Raw genomic sequence first — 24,676 nt, 5'->3', positions numbered from 1 at the left:
CTGTGAGCCCCATATAGGGACTGTGTCCAACCCACTTTCCTTGTGTCTACCCCAGCCCTTAGTAGAGTGCCTGGAAGATAGTAAGCACTTAACAGCGCTGAGTGATACCATCAGTGGTGCTGTAATGAGTCCTCCTGGGACAGATTAATGACCTGATCATTGCTGGATTCAGTTTCCAGCAGCAGCACCAGGAAGCTGGGAGGAACTGTGCACTGGGTGCCTCCCTGTGATGGATTGGAGAGGAGGGGAAGTCAGATGAGTCCAGCAATCTCTGTACTTGGCCATGTCTCTCCTCCCTGAGCTCTGCTCCAGTGCTGGCCCCTCTTCTCTTATTATTTTTTTTTTAATGGCTTTGGTTAAATACCTACTACATGCTAGAGACTGTAGTAAGTGGGGGTAGATATAAGTTAATCGGGCTGGACACATTCCCTGTCCCACATAGAGCTCACAGTCTTAATCCACATTATACAGATGAGGTAACTGAGGCACAGGGAAGTGAAGTGACTTGCTCAAGGTCACAAGGCAGACAAGTGGCAGAACTGAGATTAGAACCCAGGTCCTTCTGACTTCTAGACCCATGCTCTAACCACTAGGCAAAGCTGCTTCTGTTAGAAAAGTGGGGGAAGGGGGAGAGAGCCTGTTTTTTTTGTTTGTTTGTTTTTTAGCAATAGTAAGTGGTCCAGATTCAGGGAGTTCTTCCTTCCACCAGGCCCCAGACCCACCCTCCCCAAAAGGTGGAGCTCAGTCAGGATTGGGACAAGGCGGCAATCTGAGCTGAGCAGTTAAAAGAGGTCTGATATCTATGAAAAGGTTATGTGGCATAAGGACCCCTCCCTATGGGGGATGCCAGAGAGATCAGGGCCATGCGGGCTCGCGGAATTTGCGGTACTCGAGTCTTGGGACTATTATTTCCTGCCGTGGTCAGCAACCTGAAGGAAGAACCATCCACCGTGGCACCACAAGTGACCCGAAATGGAAACGGTGAAAAGAATCTGCTGAAAAATCAAAACGACTGTCCAAAGCACCCGGAAAGGAAAGTTTAGGTGAAGTGTTGCTCCTGACAAGACTTCTGTGGCCTTTTGAAGAGTGGTGAATTCTTATAGGCTCATTTCGGGTGCTTAGTGTCTTTAGAGATTTTCGACTTGGGGCCATTTGGCTTGAGTTGTTTTGATTTAGGTAGCTGGTCTTCAAAACCTTTGAAGTTGCCAGATGCGGTCTCAGCACGAGACGATTTGGACTGCGGAAAATCAGCCTTCCGATCACAGAGTTAATGGAAAAAAAACGAGCGGAAAGGCCTGTATTCTTGGAATCAAATATTCATATTTTAATTGTACCTTGTGGGAGGAGAATTGCAACAAAATAGTAAAATCCTTCTCACAAAAGCATTCTGGCAGATGTGCATTTTTCTGGGACCAGGGAACATGAATCTGAAGCCAGTCATTTTAAAATTAGCAATGCTAGGCCTTGTCATATAGAAGGGAGAATGTTGAGGGGGCTGTCATAACAGCCACGGCTACCCTCATTCTTCACATTCGGAACTTTGTGCTTATTTGAACGGAAATCTAATTGACGTCTTCCGAAAGCCAGAGCCTGGAACGCTTGCCGCATAAAGTAACGTCGTTAAAAAGGTAAAGAAACGTTCACTTTGAGACAGCTATTGGCTTGGGGAGAAAAACGTGGTGAATGTACCTGTCCTCCAGGGCTGTCAGGCAGAACTGCTGACAAACATTCCCTTCTCCCTCTCGACTCACAACCCAAAGTCAATATTTGCTATGAGATGGAAACTTCAGGTAGCTTCGAAATGCACCTCCATCTGGGGAGTAGCATCGGCTCCGGGAGAAGCCACTTTCTGGTGACTCCACACAGCCCCGTGGTGGCCAAGGGGAAGGAAGGCTCCTCCTTTGCAGGTAGTGTTGCACAGAGCTATGCACTTAGAGCCAATTCCTGCAGCAGGTTGCTGGCCTGGGAGTCCCAAGACCAGGACTCTTCGGTTGTTCCTGACGGGAGACTCCGTGGAAGCAAATTGGCACCTGGGGGGTGTCTCCTCAGGTGTTCATCCCATGTCCTGTGCTATACATGCTCACTGAAGTACCTGCCCAGGTGGGATCGGACCACTGCCACTGTTCCTTGACAGGCGGTTTCCTGTCTCTTCCCTCTACTGTAATTGGCCCAAGATGGGGTCGGCCCTGGGAGGAGCCAGCAGCAAGTACATGCTGCCCCTCTTTCCCTGTCTTTGCTTTGAGCAACCTCTTGTCCAGTCGTTACCCTGGTTATAACTGAGCATTTCCTCCCACCAAAATCCCCTCGGTAAGATCGCTCAAGACCTCTTCTTCTCTTAATGGCTCAGAGGAACTGCTCCCACAGGCTCCTCTCCTGCCATCACCAGAAGTCATCTTCGCGTCAGCTGCACCAGAAGCTGACAGAGAAGCCACAGCGTCTGCTATGGTGGATCACCATTCCTCCATCCAGCCACAGCCACCCGACCCTAGCTTTCTTCCAGGCTCCCTGCCCACTGCAGTCTCCCCACGGGCTACTCCACGTCTGCACCGCAGGGCTGGGGGATGTGTCCAAGGTCCTTCCCTCAGTTTTTGGGTTTTTTTGAGAAACAGATTAGCTGAAAGAAGGATTAAAAATGGGAGGTAAAGCCTGTGTTATTTGTCCTGCTGCTTTGAATTGATCCTAATTAAATCTTTATTTCAGAAAGTGGTCTTATCGTTTTTCTAAAATTAACTTTCTCTCAAAATTGGGAAAGCCCAATGAAAGGCAGAGGAGATGGCAGCTCGAATACATAGAAGGGGGGCTTCGGGTGGAGGCTAGGGCCAGCAGGGCTGCTAGCTAGCAGCTGTCAATCAGGCTGGACCCTGGACAGGTAGAGGAGTGGGAGGAGTAGAACACAGATGAGGATGCAGTGTCAGGAAAAAAACTCTGTTTGCACAGCCACAGCATAACACGGCTCAGTCTTTTGGGGATGAATTGCAGCAAAAATATACTAATGGCAAACTTGGCTTGACATGGTCACGTGTTCTTCAGAGGTGGTTCCTTTCAGCACCCCCCTCGACCATCCCCCGACCTCTCCCGCCCGCCACTGACCATCCCATTCCCAAACAAACCCTCCTCTAACCAACCTAACACAGATCCCATTGATCCCGGTTTTCCTCATGAAATGTCTTGGAAAGACAAGGTATACGCTCCCTCATTTCACTCGTCAGTCCTAGGATGTCATGGTTTTGTTTCTTCACTGGTTCCCTTCCTCCTGAGTTGGGCAGTGACCCTCTGAACTGCACACCTCTGCTTGAGATGTGACTAGTTAAGGGCTGCTCCCTCATTTTTTTTCATGGCATCTGTTAATTGTTTACTATGTGCCAGGAACTGTTCTACGTGTTGGGGTAGATACAAGGTAATCAGGTTGGACACAGTACTTGTCCACCTGGGACTCACAGTCTTAATCTCCATTTTACAGATGAGGTAAGTGAGGCAAAGAGAAATGAAGTGACTTGCCCAAGCTGACTAGTGGCAGAGCTGGGTTTAGAACCAGGTCCTTCTGACCATGTTACCTCTGTTGGACCTGACCCTTCTGGAGGAAAGGGGGGTGGTGGCAGAAACCAAGGCAGAGTCCTGTGCTGGAGAACCCCAGCCCCTCGCTGCCATGGGACCAGATGGATTGACTGTGGGGGGGCTCAGCCCCAATGGCATGGGGCAACTCTGCCGCCAAAGAGGAAGCAGCCTCCCTTGCTTCATTTTCTCTCTTTGAAGTTAGCCATGGAGAGGACAGCCTCTTGCCTGTCCAGTGGGAGACATCCCTCCCTGTCTTTCAAGCCTGTAACTTAGGCATTATCCTTGACTCATCTCTCTCATTTAAGCCACACATCAATCTGTCACCAAATCCTGTTGCTGATATTTGCCCTTTTTTCTTTTTCCAAACTACTACTGCTCTGTTTCCAAGCACTTATCCTATTCCTTCTTGACTACTGCATCAGCCTCCTCATTGACCTCCCTGCCTCCTGTCTCTCCACCCCCCCCAAAAAAAATGTGCAGTTCATATTTCCCCACTCCTCAAAAAGCTTCAGTGGTTGCCCAACCACCTCTGCATCCAGCAGAAACTCCTTGCCATTGGCTTTGAAGCACTCAATCACCTTGCTCCCTCCTATTTTGCATTGCTGATTCCTTACTGCGACCCAGCACGCTCACTTTGCTCCTCTACTGCCAACCTACTTACTGTACCTTGACCTCATCTAACTTGCCACCAACACCTGGCCCACATTTTGCCTCAGGCCTAGAACTCCTTCCCCCTTCATACCCCACAGACAATCATTCTCCCCACTGTCAGGGCCTTATCAATCAATGGTATTTACTGAGTGCTTCCTATAGGCCGAGCACTGTATTAAGCACTTATTAAAATTATTAAAATCACATCTCTCCCAAGCTGCCTTTTCCGACTAAGCCCTCATCTCTCCTACTCTATCTCTCTTCTTTGTCACCTTTGCGCTTGGATTTAAACCACTTTAAGCACTTGATATGCACTCCATCCTTAGTCTACCACACTTGTCTGTATCCATAATCTATTTTAATGTCCATCTCCCCCTTTAGACGGTAAGCTTGTGTTGTGCAGGAATGTATTTACAAACTCTGTTATTTAGTGCTCTCCCAAGCACTTAGTGTGATGCTGTGCACATAGTATGTCCTCAGTAAATACAACTGATTGATTGGTGGACCTTGAGAAGAGAAATAGTCCTGAGGTTTTGTGGGAAGACAGCAGCACCTTCAGGCAGTGTGACTAGAAGGGGGTTGGCCAGCGGGAACATCAAATGGGGTTAAATGTGGCCACCAGCAAAGCAAGGCGGGCCAGCCCCCCTCCCACATTGAGGACTTTATCAAATAATCCCACCTAGGCAGGAGGTGGGGATCATGAAGATTGAAGATGGCAGATCTGAACCCTCTCCTGGCATTGCTGCATCTGCCCGTTAAGTTCTCCTCCAGTTGAGCTCAAATGGAAGAATCTCTGGCGATGGAAGCCCAAAGGTGCCTTCCCCTTCTGATCCCAGAAAGGAAAAATCAAGAATCTGGCCTAGTGGAAATGAGAAATGGGAAGATGGTCTTGGCATCAATCAGTCAATCATATTTATTGAGCACTTACTGTCTGCAGAGTACTGTACTGACCATTCATTCAATCATCATAATCAATCGTATTTATTGAGCGCTTACTATGTGCAGAGCACTGTAGTAAACTCTTGGGCAGTAGAAATCAGCAACATAAAGCAGAACTTAGGACACTACTTAGGAGAGTACAATATAACAGAGTGGGTAGACATATTCCCTGCCCACATTGAGCTCACAGTCTAGAGGGAGAGACAGACAGTGATATGAATGAATAAATTATGGATACGTACATAAGTGCTGTGTGGCTGTGGGAAGGGTGAATAAAGAGAGCAAATCAGGGTAACATTGAAGGAAGTGGGATAAGAGAAAATGAGGACTTAAGGAAGGCCTCTTGGAGGAGAGGTGCCTTCAATAATGCTTTGAAGGTGGGGATTTCTCATTTTTAGTTCAGTGGCATGGTCAGCATCATCATCATGGTCACTGTCATTTTAGCAAAGGTGTTGTCTTCAGGTGAATGGTCCTGTTGGGGCATATTTTACTCAATGTTGCTTTCTGTTGCAGAAGCCAGTGACAGACCCCCGCTGCTGTTAATTGCCAACCTGGAGGCGATCGAAATGCTGTACCTAAACGGCAGCAGAGTAGCCAGCCTGAGCCCCGCGAGAGGCAGCGAGATTCAGACGCTGGATTACGTTTACAGCGAGGAGGTGGTCTGCTGGATCGAGTCACAGGAGGCGACCCATCAGCTCAAGTGCACCCAGATCCCGAAAGCCAGAGGTTTCGCCGGCGAGCGGCTCATCAGCCTGCCCCAGTCCCTGCAGAGTAAGTGTCTGCTGGGCCACCGGTGGCCTCATGGCCCTTTCTGGCATTTTGGCGGGGGTACCAGGTGGCAGGGGGGATGGGGAGCTACCATTGGCACTGGCTTGGTAGTTTTAGGTCTTGATGCACTTGTGTAGCAGGGTGGGTGTTCCTTGCATCGGACCCTTTCTGTCTTGGGGCAGCTGGGGATGTTCCCAGTGTGGAGAGGCAAGGCTCTCTGCCTAAGGTAGAATGGGGCAGCTGACCCAGAAAAAGGGCAGGTTCCCCCTCGGGCTGACAGTGCCCGGGACTAGAAACGCTAATTAGTGGCAATTTGGACCCGGAAGTCTCCCATGTTGGGTGGAATTGTATCGCGGGGCTACAAATGGCCTCATTTACAGATGAGGGAACTGAGGCAGAGAGAAACAGAGTGACGTGCCTAAGATCACACAGAAGACAAGTGGCAGAGCTGAAACTATTACCCAGGCCCTCTGATTCCCAGCTTCAGGTTCTTCCCACTAAGCCATGCTGCTTCTTTTGTTAGTCGTTGGCAGGCCCCAGAGCGATCACATGTACACGAAAGCCCCAGGCTGGTGAAGGAGCCCATGGATTTGAGCAAAGGTGCCCTAAGGATCAGCAATGTAGCAAGTATGGTCCATTGGCCTTGAGCAAGCTAGTGTGTCAGTTTCCTCATGACGTAACTGAGGGACACAGGAGGGTAAGGTACTGAATCCTCATTTTGCAGATGAGGGAACTGAGGCAAAGAGAAGTGAAGTGACTTGCCCAAGGTCAGGCAACAGGTAAGTGTGTAGCAGAGCAGGGATTAGAACCCAAGTCCTCTGACTCCTAAGCCCAGGCTCTTTCCACTAGGCCATGCTGCTTCTCAAATGATGTCATGAAGGGAGTGGGTGTGATGGAGGCCTGGATCCATCCCCATTGCCTGCAGAGGCCACTGCCTTTGCCAAGGTGGTTCATGAGCTGATGATAAAGGCAGTAAATATTCCTTGCACCCATTGTTACTCCCAATCTCTGTCACACTGGGTAAGCAAAAATAATGAGCAGATTGAAGCCGGCTTGAGTACCTGTCACCATCCTCTGTTCCAGAGATTATCTCTCTGCTCCTCTTCCTGTGTTTCCAGTTTCTTTCCTCGAATAATCCTGGCCCAAAAATAAACAAATACAGACAATTAGTTATCTGATTTCAGTTTTAGAGGAGAAACAAACATCAACTTTTCACCGGTAGCTAGGTTTGAGTGGATGCCAAAGATGGCAGAGAGAATTTGCTTTTAGAAAAGTCATAAAATCAGGTATGAAGCAAAAAGGTCAATACAGCACATCTAAAAAGGACCAAGAAGTTTACTGGGTGTGAAGATTTGCAATATGAAGCCCATTTTCACGTTATTTACGTTGATATTTTTTCTCCCACCGTAAACCAAGTGAAAGTCACCACATTTTTGGTTTAGTTGTTTGTTTTTTCCCCCACACTTTGTAACATGTCCATCTTCAAACCATCTTCAAACTTCTTACCATCCTCTCCCCTTTGGTATCTTTCTGAATTTTGGACTCTCTCTAGTCAGGCTTTAGGATCTATTTCAATCATTTCAAAACATGGAAAGAGAACTGGACAAAAGAGCTCAGTACAGATAGAAAATCTCCCCAGAAAGCAGGATGTTTTGTTCAGAGGATCTCACTATGCATGCTCTCATAGGCGGTCTAAATTCGCCAACCTCTGACGCCCTCCCTGTCTTCCCCTCATTCCCAGCTTCATCCTCACCCTTTCCCACCACGCCCTGCTCACCTTGCTTTTGTTCAGTCTGCAGCCCTGATCCAGGGCAGATTTGGGTGGAGCTTTTCAGATGTGGTCCAAAAGGGCAGTGTCTTAATTGCTCAGTCCAGATCCCAGACCACAGGGGTCCATTTAGAATTTTACTCTCCACTCGCAGCTGATTCAGAGCTCTACAAATATGATATGGAATGGTCTCCTGTGAAAATGAGGTTGACCCTACTGCTGCGGGGAACTGCTTTGGGGATTCTCTCAGCGAGGGTGATGCTAGTGAAAGAGTCATTTTGCTGTCCCTTGAAGAGGCACTGAGGAACCTATTATTAGGTTATTATTATTATTAATAATAATATGCCAGGCACTGTACTCAGTGCTAGGGTGGATACAACGAAATTAGATTAGACACAGTCCCTGTCCCACGTGGGGCTCACAGTCTCAATCCCCATTTTACGGGTGAGGTAACTGAGGCCCAGAGAAATGTAGTGACTTGCCCAAGTTCACGAAGCACGGCTCAGTGGAAAGAGCATGGGCTTGGGAGTCATAAGTCATGGGTTTTAATCCCGGTTCCATCACTTGTCAGCTGTGTGACTTGGGGCAAGTCATTTAACTTCTCTGTCCTTGTTACCTCATCTGTAAAATGGGGATTAAGAATGTGAGCCCCACATGGGACAACCTGATTAACTTGTATCCCCCCAGTGCTTAGAACAGTGCTTGGCACGAATAAGAGCTTAACAGATACCATCATTATTATCATTAGGTGGTGGAGGCGGGATTTAGAATCCATGAACTTCTGACTCTCAGGGCCATGCTCCATCCACTATGCCATGCTGCTTCTCCTATAGCACCTCCCATAGCACCACCCTCTCTTCCACTCATAAACAACAAAAGAAAACATGCAGAAGTCACTGTATTTCCAACACAGAACATAATTCTCCAGCTGGCATCAAATCAGAAATTCTGCCCATGTGTTCACCACAAAAAACCCAGGGGCTCATGTTGCACGGGCCATTAGCTGCAATCAGTCATCCTCACCGTACAACTGGGGCATCTCGTGACTTGTTCTCGGTCAGAAGTGTTCGTTCCGGCCTCTCCAACCCCCGTCACCTGGCCGGCTGGGGCCATCAGAGTCTTTCCAGCCTCACTTTTGCTGACCACCTCTGGAGACTCCTTGAATCCATCCCCACAGGACGGCTCCCTGCGCTGGTGCTCCTGGGGGCCTCTGTCCCTTCAGGTCTTGTGTCCTTGCAATCCTCAGTCCCCAAAAAGGGGATGCTGCCTCCAGTCTTTCCCCCACTGAGGTTCTTTCCCCAAGCTCATTCTGTGCCCTCTTGAACTGATTTCAGTGAGTCTCAAAGTGATTCATCTTTCTGCAGAGCCATCAAAGCAGAGATTCATTCAGTCCTATTTATTTAGTGCTTACTGTGTGCAGAGCACTGTACTAAGTGATTGTCTTTGGGAGTATAGGGGCAGTGAGAGGCAATAAAGGAGGCTGGCTGAATCACATCCAGATGTGTATTTGTACGTGCGCACGCACACACACACACACACACATATATTTTGGAAATAAATGATACACACACACACACATATATATTTTGGAAATAAATGATCCTCTCCACTCCCCACCCACCCACTTTGATTACTACCAAGAGGAAAACAAGTTTTCTCAGGATCCTAGCAAGAACTACTCTTTAATTTCATGCTATTTGGAAACTGATAGTTGAAAGGGTATCTGTGGACCTATGTCAGTTCCCCTGTTTGAGCAGAAACTCCTTTAGGACAGAAAAGGTGTCACTTTGCTCTACTGTATTTTTCCCAAGAGCTCAGTACAGTGCACTGGCCCTAGGGGATGCTCAACAAGTGCTCTCACTACTGCTCAATCAGTTAATGGTATTTAGTGAGCACTTACTGTGTTCAGAGTACTGTATTCAGCACTTCTGTGAGTATAGTAGAGTTGAGGGGTGTGATCCCTGCCCTCAAAGAGCCTACAGTCTAACTGGGAAGTTTATAGTCTAGTTTACTACTGCTAGCCGCAGAACTCTGGGTCCCAGCAGCAATATGGAGATTCCAGGTCTTTCCAGGGCCATCTATGGCCCCGATTCTGACCAATCTAATATTAATAATTGTGGTACTTGTTAAGCATTTACTATGTGCCAGGCACCGTACTAAGAGCTGGGGTAGCTACAAGGCAACTGGGTTGTACACAGCCTTTGGCTCACATTGGACTCACAGTCTTAATCCCCATTTTACAGATGAGGTAACTGAGGCCCAGAGAAGTGAAGTGACTTGCCCATGGTCACCCAGCAGACAAGTGGTGGAGTCAGGATTAGAACTCAGATCCTTCTGACCCCAGGCCATGCTCTATCCACTAAGCTATGTTATCCTTTGATTCTGGAACCCCTCTAGGGCAGCATTGATCTAGACACAATCAGCCCAAGACCATTTCTTTTCCATCTTCCGATAGATGGATAAATGATATCTGGCAACTCTGGGCAGAGATACAGGAAATAATCACGCCTTTCTCGGAGCCCCACTGTTGGGAATTCTACCAGAAACATTTTACAGAAAAATTAATAATATTGATATGTTGACTCAAGTCAAATGACAGGTGGCATTAGCATATGAAAACTGCAAGCTTTTGGGAAAAAAAAGACATTTTAGGGCCAAAATAATTTAAAAGAAATGTGTGAGCTCTTTGCTAAGATGTCTTTTCCCTTAGACACATTTCATGAAATGATGCTAGGTAATTATTCTCGAGGGGTGCTGAGGCTGGTCTGCCTTAATGTGTTGTGTCTTTCTGCGCGCTTCGCTGGCGTTTGTTACTGGAAGATTTGAGGAGGCGTCCCTTTCCCCCAATTTGATCATTCATCTCCTGAGGCTGGCTCGCTCAATCAATCAATCAGTGATATTTATTGAATGCTGTGACATTACTGATCAAAAGAGCCTCAAGAGTTGCTTTAGAGGGGCCCTGGTCAGATCCTGCTGGGTCTAAAAGCCTTCCAGTTCTCCTTTTCTTCTAACACAAGCAGTGTTGCTTTTGGTTCAAGCATGGGCTTGGGATGGGGACGTGGCTGGGATAGGGTGACTGCTAGGAGGCTATCTGGGACAGTGTGACCAGTGTTTAGAGGAGAAGACCCCCGGACACTTGGGCACCCACCATCAGCCCGGTCTAGTCATCCCAACCTCCATGTCCCGGGTGGGAGGGGAAGTTCTTCCGAATGGTGCGATGACCCCGGTCCTGGCATGGGGTTTCAGAGTCATGATGTGGCCCAGGCCTGCCATAAGAGTATCCTATCTGGGGGTGGTCCTGCGACCTCTCTTGCTAAACCCAACTGGTCAGAAAGTCAAAGTACTAAAAAAGGTGTGATGTCATCTTTTTTAATCATCCAAGGAAATCCAGTCAGTTATTCTGGCACAGGATGACACTTTCCCATTCATCCAGTAGTAGCTACTGAGCACCAACTGTGCCCAGAACACTAGCCTGGGCAACTCAAGCCTTAGTGTGCAGGGTTGGGGGAGAAAACAGCGAGAGGAAGAGATAGCATAGCTTAGTGGATAGCATAGCTTAGCATCCTGGGAGTCCAAAGGACCTGAGTTCTAATCCTGACTCCTCCACTCGTCTGCTGGGTGACTGTGGGTGACTTGACACCTGACCACATGTTTTGTTTTGTTGTCTGTCTCCCCCTTCTAGACTGTGAGCCCATTATTGGGTAACGACCGTCTCTATATGTTGCCAACTTGTACTTCCCAAGTGCTTAGTACAGTGCTCTGCACACAGTAAGCGCTCAATAAATACAATTGAATGAATGAATGAAAAGTCACTTCACTTCTCTGGGTCGCAGTTACCTCATCCGTAAAGGCAGTTGAGCACAGCAGCCAGTGGTGGCACACGGCCTGCTTGGCCGGGGTGGGTCCACACAGAATTGGACATTTGTGCCCCTCGGGATTGGTCAGCTTGCACAGCCACCCCAGTGACCCATCGACTACTTTGGTGACCATTGTTTTCTCCTTGTATTTGGGCAGATGTCCGGCAAATGGCAATTGACTGGCTCACGGGGAATTTCTACTTTGTGGACCACGTGGGCGACCGGATCTTCGTGTGTGATCGCAATGGGTCGGCCTGTGTAACCCTGGTGAGCCTGGATCTGTGTAACCCCAGGGCCATCGCCCTCGACCCCACCGCCGGGTAAGTGCCTGTGCGCGTCCGGAGTTCGGGAATCCGCCACCACCCCCATGCCCCACCTGTCCTGCTCTGGGACCTGCTGAAGGCCAGAGATTCTAGCCTTACATAGCATCCCCTGCTTCTCCTCCCACAAACCCCCGTCCCTCCAGGAGGACTGGCTCCTGGCCTGGGGAAACAAGCACAGTTACCTCTCACTGAGATGGAAAATCGCTAATTATTAATAGTGAGAATAATAATAACTGTGTTATTTTTTCAGTGCTTACTATGTGCCAAACGCCATGCTGAGCTCTGGGGTAGATATGAGGCAAGCAGATCTGATTCAGTCCCTGTCCCCCATGGAGCTCATGGTGTAATAATAATAATAATAATTGCCTTTATTAAGCGCTTACTATGTGCAAAGCACTGTTCTAAGCACTGGGGAGGTTACAAGGTGATCAGGTTGTCCCACGGGGGGGCTCACAGTCTTAATCCCCATTTTACAGATGAGGGCACTGAGGCACAAAGAAGTTGAGTTGCCCAAAGTCACACAGCTTACAGTTGGCGGAGCCAGGATTTGAATCCCTGACCTCTGACTTCAGAGCCCGGGCTCTTTCCACTGAGCCACGCTGCTTCTCCTAAAGGGGGAGAAGGAGGGAGGGAGAACAGGGATTTGATCTCCCTTTTACAAATGAGAAAACTGAGGCACAGAGAGGTTAAGCAGCCAAATGGCAGTGCCGAGAACAAAGTCTTCTGATTCCCAGTCCCCAGCTCTTTCCCCTAGGCCATGCTGGTTTTCTTTGCATTTTTATTCCTTGACTGCAACAGAATTTCAGGATACCAGGAGGAATCGCATAGGGGCCTCCACTGGCCGAAAAGGGCTTGGAGAAGCTTTTGAAGTTGGAAGGAGGGTCTGGGCCTTCCTTCACCTGGAGCCCCTCTGCTGGGGGTACATGGGGCCAAGGTACTCATGTCGTGGTCAACCCTGGGCAGAGTCTATTAGGCAGCTCAGCTGGAAATGGCTGAGGAGCAGCTGGAGGCCACCATTCAGTAAAAGGGAAAATAGTGACTGAACTAAGAGCTGCCACCCATACGTGGACTTCTGTCCCTCTTTACTTGCAGACTGCAAGAGAAGCAGTATGCCTTGTGAATGGAGCACTTAACAAATGTTATTATTATTATAATACTGGAATATTCGCCGGCCAGGGAAGTGGGGTGGGCATGACTCCTGCCCAGTGCAGCCCTGAGTTGGGAGGTATCAGTCAAAGGAGCAGTGGCTTGGCTGATTTGTGTGGGGTGGGAGGCGGGGGAGGTGGCAGGTCTGGTGCTTGTCCATCCGAGCTGCCCACTTGTCGAGTGCAGCGACAGCGTCCCTTACCGAGGCCCAGTTTAACAGGAGGGACTCTGGACCAGTAGATAGACAATCTTGTCCAACAAGGATGGAGAAGGAGGTCTAAAGTGTGCCCCTGCCCTTGCCCACACCCCCTAAAGTCCCTCCCATTTTGAAATAGAGCTGCCAACTCAGAACACAATCTCCCTTTGTGAACCATAAGGCATTTCTATTTTCAAAGTTCCCATCTGTTGTTAGACCTACCACTTTGTCATTTTGTCACAGGAATTAGACAAAGATGAGGGTCCCACTTTGTACACATGACTTCTGGGCTCCACGACCCCTCAATCTCCAGGGCCCCAAAACTGACCCTGCCAAACCCTAGCCCCCCAGGTCTGAGGAAGGGACTGTCCCTTTGGTCAGCACGACTCCCTGGACAGCCTGGGTCACCCCGAGCCACTTCTGGATCTTGGATGCTCTTTGATGGATGAAAGTAGAGCATTTCTGCTCCTTCCACTGCCTTCTTCACTCCTCTCCGCCAATTCCATGGCTCACCTATGGACTGGCAGGGATTTCCCACTAAGGCATTCAGTACTCTACGGGGGGCACTAGGGTGAAGACTCTGCCCACTGTTCCTGCTGAAGTTTGAGGTGGGCCATCCCTTCTCTTCTAGCACCCAGACTCACTGGAAGCCATTCCCTAACCCCCACCCCACACCAACTCTGTAGTCAAGTCCACCTTCCTAGCCCACCTTCCCAGCAGACATGCTCCACCCTCCAACAGCTGTCACTTAAATGAGCCATGAATGCTTAACATTTTCCTCTCATGTCTCTTCTCCTTCCCAGTTCATTATTCTTTTGCCACGGCTCTCTGAATTCTCTCTCCAAGCGGTGAAAAATGCAAGGGTCTTCTTTCTGAACTTCTAAAACAATTACATGGTGTTTCATAAATTCCCAGGGTAATTCCCCTCAGTACCCTTGAGATCCTCTGCCTCCCGGTCTAATCATCTCCATAGAGTGTATTAAATTGTTCCAACTGTGACATTGGCAGATGTGAATCTAGGAATCTGGACCATCCGACCAGAGGATAGAAGACCAAAGGAGGTGCTCCATTCCCAGATTAAACTCCGCATGCAGATGAGGGCATAGGAAGAGCAGAGCAGGGAAGGGCACCCAGGATGGTGGTGATAATAATGATTGTGGTAGTTAAGTTCTTCTTACATGCCAAGCACTGGGGGAAATACAACACAGTCAGACCAGGTGATTATGGGGATAGAGAGTTTTGTGTCTGGAGAGGATGATGAAAACATTATGACACTTGCAACCTCAAACGGTGCAGGCTGAGAGGGGCAGAAATGTAACTTAAATTTAAAATCAAATTGTTTACTAAGTCCAACCACACCAGGTGAGGGGCAACTAAAGGAGAAACTTCTACAGGAGTGAAACCTTAGGGTTTGCTTCCACAGGCAGTAATATGGGTAAATAATGTTATTGGTTTCAAGAGAGAGTTGGACAGGGAACAGGGATAGAGAAGAAATATTAGAGTTTGGTAGCTGGATCCCTGGAGGGAGAGTCAGAGATGGAGAGGAGAGAGCCACCCAACACCAAGAACTCTCCCCTTTTCCCCTAACCTAACCTTTTCCCCAAGCGTAACCTTTCCCCCAGTCTATCCTTTTCCTTAGGCTAACATTATCCCTAGCCTACCCTTTTCCCCTAGTCTAACCTTTTCCCCTAGCCTGATAAGTGGCTGAGCTGGGATTAGAACCCATGACCTCTAACTCCCAAACCTGTGTTCTTTCCACTAAACCACCTTGCTTCTCATTTTGAATCATTCTCTACTGTCCAGCCACCCAATCTCCTGTGACCCAGTCCTTCTGGGGGCACTAGATCCATATGGAGACACCCTCTCTGACACCCAGGGTGTGAACACCTATTCAACAATCAAAGAGCAGTCATAGTGTTCACCAGTTACAGTGTTCACCAGTAATAGTGTTTTCCACAGGGAGCTGAAGAAGCACCAAATCAGAGACAATCCTAAAGAGAGGGTTGTTGGGAGTTGCAAATGTCAAGAACATAAATGAGGTGGAACAAAATGTTATTCCCAGGAGCTTGGAGGGTAAAGTAGTCTAAACAGCATAAAAACCAAAAATTAAAAGCAATCCAACAGATCCTTGGCATGGTCCCTTTAAGCATTGGCTGTTTCTGTGGGCAACGCAAACCCAAGTGTTTCCTTTTGGCCACAGTATGGGCTCTAGGCCGCCAGGAGAGCTCAGGGTTTTTGACCAGCTTTGTTCTACTGGAGAAGGTGGGGAGCGATTAGTGGGCCATGGTCCAGGCCCAGATGGTCTGGCTTCTGTGGGCTTTGGTGGGCCCTGGGATGAATGTTTTCACAGATGAGGGTCTCCCCATCGCCGACTTCCTTCTCATGGGGGCAGAGAAGGTTGGAAGATTGGTGATGTTGATGGGACCTCAAGGTATCAACTTGAATTAGACATCTGTGATAGAAATGGGGTTTTAGGCTTCTGTCTCCTACATGGGTCAGACATCTATTTTGCAGACTGTCCCCAAGAAAGACACCACTGTTTAGCTGTTTTCTCCCTCACCTTCCCTCCTCTGCCTCCCCTTTTGCATTTCCCTGTTTGAGGTACCATTGTGGGGCTGGTTGCTGGGAGGACAGGATTCACTTCCACGGGGAGTTAGCAGGCAGGTAACTGGATCACTTCAGGAGCAAGCAGGCCACCAGGGGCCATCGAGGGGCAGGATGGGGCCTGGGAGATGGTCCACCATGAGCATAGGTACGTTAATTGTGCCATAACTGAGTCAGCGCTGAGAGGGCTGCAGCAAATCACTTTGGGGCTCTCTGGGGAAACCCAGGACTGACAGGCCCAGGGGTGGGAACAGTACAACATGTGCATGATAGAGAGGGCTCTGGAATTTATTATTGTTACTATTATTATTATCATTACTGCCCCTACTGTCTGTGTCATTGGTGTCATGATTGGAGATCGTGGTGGTAATCAATCAGTGGTATTCATTGAGCATTTGCTGTGAGCATTGGAGTAAACACTTAGGGGAGTATAGAAATATGAAGTGCTTTCTGTGTAATGCTGTGTAGTGAAGTAGATACAGGGTAAATAAGTGGTACCCAGTGCTATTCCCCACTGGGGCTCCCAGGCTAAAAGGGAGGGAAAATTTGGTTTAGTCGTCTCTGTTCCATCACTGAGCGTTGAAGTAAAATCCCCAAAGCCCACGGTTCACCTTGAACTCGGGGCATGCCCCATCCACAGTCAGCGAGCAAAGTCAGGATAGCCAAAATGGGCTCGGGCCGAGGCTGTGATTAAAACTGTTAGAAAAATCCGCAGGCTCAGCCAGCCTTTCTCTTCATCTTCTCCTGGAATTACACCGGGATCGGGCTCCATCTATCAAGGAATTTAATAATACATAATACCTTGAAAATAATTTTTAAGTGCAGTAAATTGGAATGAAATGTATTATGATGAATCACAGAGAATGCCTACGCTTGCGTAGTTTTGCTTAATTCACAATCCACTGGGAACAATGCCAGAAGTATGATTAATTGCTATTAAAAGGAAAAAGCAATTTTTCTACAATGAAGATGATTTCCAATCACCCCAGTAGCATCCTGTCGCCAGACTCCCCCTCCTTGCCCCCTCCCCACCCCCAATCCAGTGGTCCCGCCTAAACTGCCACAGGGAAGTGCCAGAGGTTAGGGTGGAATGAGCTAGTTGGGTCAGAGGCTTGGCTCTTCCACTGGCTTGCTGTGATAACAGGGGCAAGTCACTGAACCTCTCTGGGCCTCACTTTCCACATCTCTAAAATGGGGAGAAGATGCCTTCCACAGGGAAGGTTCCGCCCTCTCGGTGAGGTAGAATAGTATAGTATCATTGTTATCATTGTTGATAATTGTTACTATCATAGGACCTAATGTTGGCTCTGCCTCTGGCCTGCTGTGTGACCTTGGGTAAAAGTCAATCCATGGTATTTGAGCAGTCTGTGCAGAGAGGTGAATGTGGGAATCATCCACCTAGAAACAGTAGTTGAAGCTGTGGGTTCAAACTCTGGAACTTGTCCAAGCTCAACTTTCTCACCCAAACAATGGCATTAAGACCCTCCTTCTCCCACCCTCGTGGGGGAGCATGTGAAGATGAGGAATGTTAACTGCTGGAAAGGTACCTTACAAGATGAAAGGGCAGAAGTGATCCCAAGTGGTCCCAAGACTACCTGTTCACCCACTGCCTGAGCCTGTTCATGCCCAGGCCCTTTGGGGAGCGAAAAGGTGTTTGAATGAGGTGGGGCGTGGCTGGATAAGCCTCTCTGATTGAGCCCAGTTTCATGGGGCAGAGAAAGCCCTCTGGGCCACTTAGCAGAAGCCATGAACTCAGGGAGACTGCCTCGATTGATCAATCAGTCAGTGGTATTTATTGAGCACTTATTGTGTGCATAGCACTGTACCAAGTGCTTGGGAGAGGACGATATCACAGTTGGTAGATGTGTTTCCTCCTGTCAATGAGCTTACATTGAGGAGGGGGAGACAGACATTAATATAAATAAATTACAGATTTGTATGTAAGGGCTGTGGGGCTGCTGGAAGGAAGTTGAGGAAGACCTCATGGACGAGATGTGCTTTCAAAAAGGCTTTGAAGGTTGGGAGAGTGATCCTCTGTCAGATATGAATGGGGGGGCATTCCAGGCAAGAGGCAGGGTATGGGTGAAGCATTGGTGGTGGAAAGTACACTACAGTAGACTTGGTAGATGTGATTCCTGCCCTCAAGGGGATCACAGTTTAGAGGGGAAGACAGACATCAAAATAAATTATAGGCCGGGAAATAGTAGACTATAAGGATATAGACTATATAAAGAAAAATGCTATGGGGCTTAAGTGCTAAAGGAGTCCACAGCCAAGGGCACGGTTGACCCAGAGAGGAGGACAGAGAAATGAGTCCCGAGTCAGGGATCTGTCAGAGCTGCCAGCCAGTTGCATTCAGGGCAACCCAAAGATGGAGGGTCTTTGGGAGAGGCTTCCTGACCTGTGATTGTGGACCCCTCCCACTGGCCGCTGTCCCAAAACCACCCGAGGCATGCGTGTGTGTCTGTCTGTCTGTCTCTGGATGGGTGCGAGGACGGAAGGTCTAGTGAAACCTATCCTCAACTCCCCCAACCATTCCACTATCCCAAGTGCAATATCTATTTCCCTTTAGACTTCCCAACCCAGAAAGCAAAGCTGTCACAAACCCCACCCCGCCTTGTGTATCCCAGATTTATTCTTCTGGGCCTTTCTTCCCCAGGCCCCTCTCCTCCCTGGGTGGGAGGGCCGGTGATGCCTGCAAGGAGGAAAGGGGAGACAGGACTGGGCCTCCAGAGCCCACTGCTGAAGGACCTGACTGTCAGCTGACCGCACTGTGATTCGTGTGCCAAGGCCTTCCCAGAAGGGAATGGGGGCATCCAGCACTTCATCATGAGGGGAGTTCTGGGGCTGGGCGGGGAATTGAGACGCCAGCCATAGATTATGAGCTGTTTGGAAAGAGTTTCCAATTTCCCCATGATGGATACAGAAAAATAATGAGAACAGTCACATTGGAAAATAAATTAGCAATCAGCAGTAATGGAGAGTAAAATCTGTGTTTTACAATAATTTATTGTCTGTCCCATTTTGGCAGGCCCCCCCATCCCTGACTCGGGTGTGATGAACAGTGGGAGGGATAGAGGAAGGCGGGAGACGGAGGACAGGCAGGCCGTGATCCTTTCTGGGCAAGGAACAGAAGCCGTGTATGTAAACATGGGCTTGCTTCCTCTTCCTTTTTCTCAAGAAGCAGCATGGCTTAGCACATAGAGCCCGTGCCTGGGAGTCAGAAGGACCTGGGTTCTAATTCGGACTCTACCACATGTCTTCTGTGTGACCTTGGGCAAGTCACTTCACTTCTCTGAGTCTCAGTTACCTCGTCTGTAAAATGGGGATTGAGTTTGAGCCCCACATTGGGCGGCGACTGTGTCCAAACTGGTTACTTTGTATCTACCCCATCACTTAGAATAGTGCTTGGCACGTAGTAAGTGCTTAACAAGTGCCATTATCATTATGATTACTTTTTTATAATTCTACCCTGGAAGAGTTCTGCTGTCATTTTGTTCGGCTGTACAGGTTCAGACAAATTCTCTGTCTTGAAACCTGATGAAGAATTTATGTTCAGTTGTGCTTCCACAACACCCACCAGTATGGATATTGAGGCACAGAGCACTATACTGGGCACCTACTGGGTGCAAGGCGTTGTCCTGTGTTCTGTGGGAGTGCTCTGGGAGACTGCTGGATGACCCCAACAACCATGCTGGTGAAATGAGGCTGGGAAGATGAGGAGAAGCAGGAGCAGTGATGCTTTCAGGAGGCTTTGGAGTTGGGAGGGATGACTGACATTTCCCCACTGAGCTCTGGCCAGGCATTTTCCATCGCTGCCATTTTCTCTTTGGCTTGAATTTGATGTTGTTGGGGCTTTTTAAATGGTATTTTTTAAGTGCTTAGTATGTTCCAGACACTGTCCTAAGCACTAGGGTAGATTCAATATAATCAGGTTGGGCACAGCCCATGTCTCACCATATTAAATACCATTTTAATGATGAGGTAGCCGAGGACCAGAGGAGTTAAGTGACTCGACCTAGGTCACCCAGGAGACAGTTGGCTGAGCTGGGATTAGACCCCGCACCCCCTGACCCCTAGGACCATGCTTTTTCCACTAGGCCATGCTGCTTCCCATGATAATGAAAACTTTGCTTGAAGCTTCCTGAAAGCACATGTTTTTCCCTCACCCGGCTTTTTTTCTGCCTCCTGATCTGCTGCTCCCTAACTCTCCTCACCTGAAAAGCCACCATAAATCTCCACCTTCCCCAGGAGGTTTTCCCCGATTTACTCCCCACACCCCAAATCACACCAACCCATCAGTCACCTCTGGTACATACAGATTTCCTTATTTGTAATTTATTTTTAAGTTCCCTGCAGGCAGAGATTGTGTCTCCTGCTTCCATGGCAGTTCCCAAGTGCTTAGCACAGCGTGTCACACCCAGAGGATGCTCAGTCAATGCCGTGACTGGAACTGCTCGCTATCACAAGCTGGAGAGCAGTGGCCAGATCTGGGCGGGTTGGGCTAGCTGGCTCCTGGAGTGGGTTGGGAATGGCTGTCCAATCATTCCAGTGGCCGGAGCTGAGTCTTTTCCGACCCTGGGCTAGATCGGGGGGCCGGGTCCCGACCTGTCCAATGAAAATCATTTTCCGACAGTTCCATCTCTCCCCTTAAATGAAGTCACTAGTTGAATATTTGGAATTCCTCTCCACAGAAAAGAGCTACTAGCTGTTTGATCAATGGCTATTATTAAGCAGGTTGGCTCCTTTCCCCTGCTGAGACCAAATCCGCAGGCTTGGTTGCTCGAAGCCATCTTTTAGGTCCCCAATATGCTTGAAGTATATTGAAAACTCTCCGCTTCCCTAAGATCGTGTTCATATTTTTCGCTGGTTTTAAATCAAGGTCAACCAACGAAGTGCGTTACATCATTCGCTTGGAGAACTCCTGCAAACATCCCTCTCGTGGATCAGCCAGTAATGGGAGATCACGTAGGGGATGTGCATTCATGCATGAGCACATCTGCACTCATGTACCCCTCCTCTCAACTCGTATGCAACCCCCCACATTCGTGCACCACCCCTACTCGTGCACATTCTCTCCCCACCCCGCCATGCACACACAAAAGTAAAGTGACAAAGAGATCATGCAAGATCCGGGAAGGAAAGTCTTTGATTAGCTGCAAAGTCATTGATTTAAGGGACCAAGCTGGTGTGTGCTGATTTTAGTCATTTGATAATTATTCCCACAGTGGCGATTGTTCTCTGTTAGAGAGAGGATGCTCAATTATCCAATGCTTTAGAGAGCTGTTTAGAAATTAAGCCCAGTCACCGATTCTCTTAGTGCCTTGGTAAGTGTTCTGCTCAGCGGAGACGAGTCGAGTGTTCGTGCAGTGAATTATGGGAGATACGCGTCGGCTTTCAAACATTATTTCAGGTGCATGTGGCTCTCTTCTTGCTCCTGGGGGATCTATCCCTCTCACCATAGTTGTGGCACTGGCTGGGATTTCTGCCTGCAGTTCCTTCCTAGATTCCCCGGGCCCATGAATACAGTCATCCTCAGAGACACAATTCTCCACTGCAAGTACAGGATGGTGAGGACTGGGAGGGGACAGGTTTCAAAGAGAGCACACTGGACCAGCAAGTCCCCATTCTGGGGCTTTTTAGCCCTCATTGAAAGCATTCAGGTCTTGCCTGAGGGTTGGAAGGAAGCTAGTCCAGCTCACACAGCTGAGTGAGGATCGCCCTGTCATCCCCATGGACCTCACCCAAACACAGATCCGATGGAAAATTCTCGTTGAATCCAGTGAAAACAACCAGGGGCTCCCACCCCTTCCCCCGGCAGAGCTGCCCACATAGCATTGCCAAGGAGGGGGAAAATCGACACTCTAGCTGAAGGGACCAACATGCTCTCCTGGGCAGAAAGTGGCCAGAGATGATTGAGAGTGGCTTTGAGAGCTAAAATTGGGGCAGCGGAGGGAATTTGCCCTGGGACCGGGGGTACCTAACTGGCTGGTGGAGAAATTCCTTCCCGGGGACTACACTCCCTAGACAGAGTAGACCCCAGGTAGATCGATAATAATAATAATGATAATTACGGTGCTAGTTGAGGACTTACTCTGTGCCGAGCACTATTCTAAGTGCTGGTGTGGATACAAGTGAATCGGATTGGACACTGTCCCTGTCTCACATGGGGCGCACGATCTTAATCACCATTTTACAGATGAGGTAACTTAGGCCCAGAGAAGTGAAGTGACTTGCCCAAGTTCACACAGCAGACTTGCTGCAGAGCTGGGATTAGAATCCAGCTCCTTCCAACTCCCAGGCCCGTGCTCTTTCCGCTATGCTGCTTCTCTAGGTTCAAGGATCGTGGTCGCTCCCCATCCATTCCCCCGGCATCAGCAGTTGCTTGGTATCCTGCTGTTGTTCATTCTCGGTGGGCTCTGTTGGGATTTCTGGATCTAGACTGTAAGCCTGGTGTGGGCGGGGATTGTCTCTCTTTATTGCTGAATTGTACTTTCCAAGCGCTTAGTACAGTGCTTTGCACATGATAAGCTCTCAGTAAATGATTGAATGAATGAATGGATCAATCAATGGTATTTACTGAGCACTTACCATGTGCAAAGCACAGTCTTTCCCAACTTGTACTTCCCAAGCACTTAGTACAGTGCTCTGTATACAGTAAGTGCTCAATAAATACGATTGAATGAATGAATGAAATCCTGAGCTCCTTGGGAAAGTACTGTGCAATAGAGCTATGTGTTGCCAACTTGTAGTTCCCAAGCACTTAGTACAGTGCTCTGCACACAGTAAGCGCTCAATAAATACTATTGAATGAATGAATGGAGCAGATAGACATGTGCCTTGCCCACAATGAGCATACAGTTTGGAGGCTGACCAACTGGATGCCATGATAATAATAAGACTATTAATGATAATAATAATTGTAGCTTGTATTAAGCACCTCCTCTACGCCACATACTGTACTAAGTGCTGGGATAGTTACAAAGATAAGCAGGTCAGGCACAGCCCCTATAACCACAAGGAGTTTACAGTCTAAGGGGGAGAGAGGACAGAGAGTTAATTATCACTTTGCAGTTGAGGAAACTGAGGCACAAATAAGTGATTCACCCAGAGTCACACAGCAGGCCTTCTGGATGACCCCTGCCTTCCCTACAAGTGTCTATGGACACAGACGTTAGATGGCAGACCCCTAACTACAGCCTCTCGCTCGGCTGGAAGTGCCAAGGTGACTCGGGGCGGAATGTAATTACTGCCGTCGACAAGGGCTGGGACAGATTGAGTGAGCTTGCATGAAGCCAGGCTTGCATCCCTTGTCACTCAGATCAAATTAAAATTCCTGATGGTGACATCGACTGCCTCCACCCGTTGCCTCCCCTTTCACCTTGCTCTCCTCATTTTCTACTGGATCTCAACCCTCTCCCTCCTCTCCTCCCTAGCTGAGCTCCCTTCTGCGATGCCTCCTCTGGCCCCATCGGTCCTTCAAACCGCCCGTCATCCCTTCTCCCGCCATTGAGTTTTGGGTGTCTGTGTGTACGTTCCTTGTGCGTGGAGAATGTATCTGTCAACTCTGTTGTACTCTCCCAAGCGTGCACGTGGCAAGTCCTTAATAAATACCATCGATGGTGTGTGTATGTGCTCCCTCCCCTCTGCTGGAGGTCAGAGGGCAGGTGATTTTCCCCATGCTGTGCTTGGACCCCGGTGTGTAGTGGATCCTTGGAGAGATCTTTGGACCGGCTGATTTGTCATCTCTCAGGTCTGTCAAAGGTATCTGATAGCGCCAGTTGGAGAACGTGATCCAGTCGAAGAGTCCGCTCGCCACCCAAACGTCCAGTTGTTCAACAAGGGAAACGGGGCCCACTACGACCTGCAGGGTGGGCAGGAGTATCCGTTCAGACTCTTCTTTCCAGATCTCCCACCCGTAAGCTGGCATGGGCCCCCAAGGGTATGCAGTCCAACGCAGTCTGGTATTGCTATTGAGTTGGGCCCAGGGAGACGAGGAGCGCTATCTTCCCTTGAGGATTATTGTCTCTGTGCCACCGGGTTGTGCCTGGCATGGGCATGATTGATACCTTAGTATAGTGTTTTGCACCCATCAGGTTCTCAATAAGTGGTACAGATGGTGAGCACAGATGCTGGGTGTTCAGGAGGGGAGGCCTGGGGATGACAATCACCCTGGACCCGGTCCTTCCATCGCCAAGCCCCTCCCTGCAGCTACCTGGACTCTGGGACCATCCTGGGACTGGCCAAGGCAATGGCAGATGAGGAATTGCTCCCTCCATCTGGTCTAGTCAGTGTGTGGGCAGGAGCAGCTGAGCACGGGGTTTTGCTGTGGGGCGATTGGTGGCTGCCACAATTAGGAGACCACAGCCACTTAATACGGTGTGGAAGCCCCCTAAAGTCTCCTGACCCTCTGGGTCAGGGGTCTGGTTCTTGGCTCAGAACAGCCGCTCTCCACAAGGACTCAGATCTCCTGAGAAATAGGAATTCCAAGATGGCAAGCAAGTGATTTGGAGGTTCTGGCTATTTTTCTGTAGGCAAATGCTGCCCAGAATGTACCCTGAACCTGAAAGGTTTATCTCTATATGTTGCCAGTTTGTACTTCCCAAGCAGTTAGTACAGTGCTCTGCACATAGTAAGCTCTCAATAAATGCGATTGATGATGATGATGATGATAACAATAATAATTATGATACTTACTATGTGCCAAGTGCTGTTCTAAGCACTGGGGTAGATACAAGTTACTCAGGTTGGACTTAGTCCCTGTCCAACATGGAGCTCACAGTCTTAATCATGGCTCAGTGGAAAGAGCACGGGCTTTGGAGTCAGAGGTCATGGGTTCAAATCCCAGCTCCGCCAATTATCAGCTATG

General features: G+C 48.8%; 1 protein-coding gene across 1 annotated transcript in view; it reads left to right on the top strand.

The window, feature by feature from the left end:
- LRP1B (LDL receptor related protein 1B) overlaps window positions 1–24,676 on the top strand; it is a 564,327-nt gene that overhangs the window by 220,750 nt on the left and 318,901 nt on the right. The window contains exons 6-7 of the mRNA XM_038750885.1: window positions 5,659–5,916; window positions 11,696–11,858. Coding sequence (XP_038606813.1) covers window positions 5,659–5,916; window positions 11,696–11,858 — 421 coding nt within the window. The remainder of the gene's footprint in view (window positions 1–5,658; window positions 5,917–11,695; window positions 11,859–24,676) is intronic.

This window comes from Tachyglossus aculeatus, chromosome 9 (assembly GCF_015852505.1).
Source record: "Tachyglossus aculeatus isolate mTacAcu1 chromosome 9, mTacAcu1.pri, whole genome shotgun sequence".
NCBI lineage: Eukaryota > Metazoa > Chordata > Mammalia > Monotremata > Tachyglossidae > Tachyglossus > Tachyglossus aculeatus.
The sequence above is the reverse complement of the archived record's forward strand: the minus strand, read 5'-3'. Positions and strand labels throughout refer to the sequence as shown.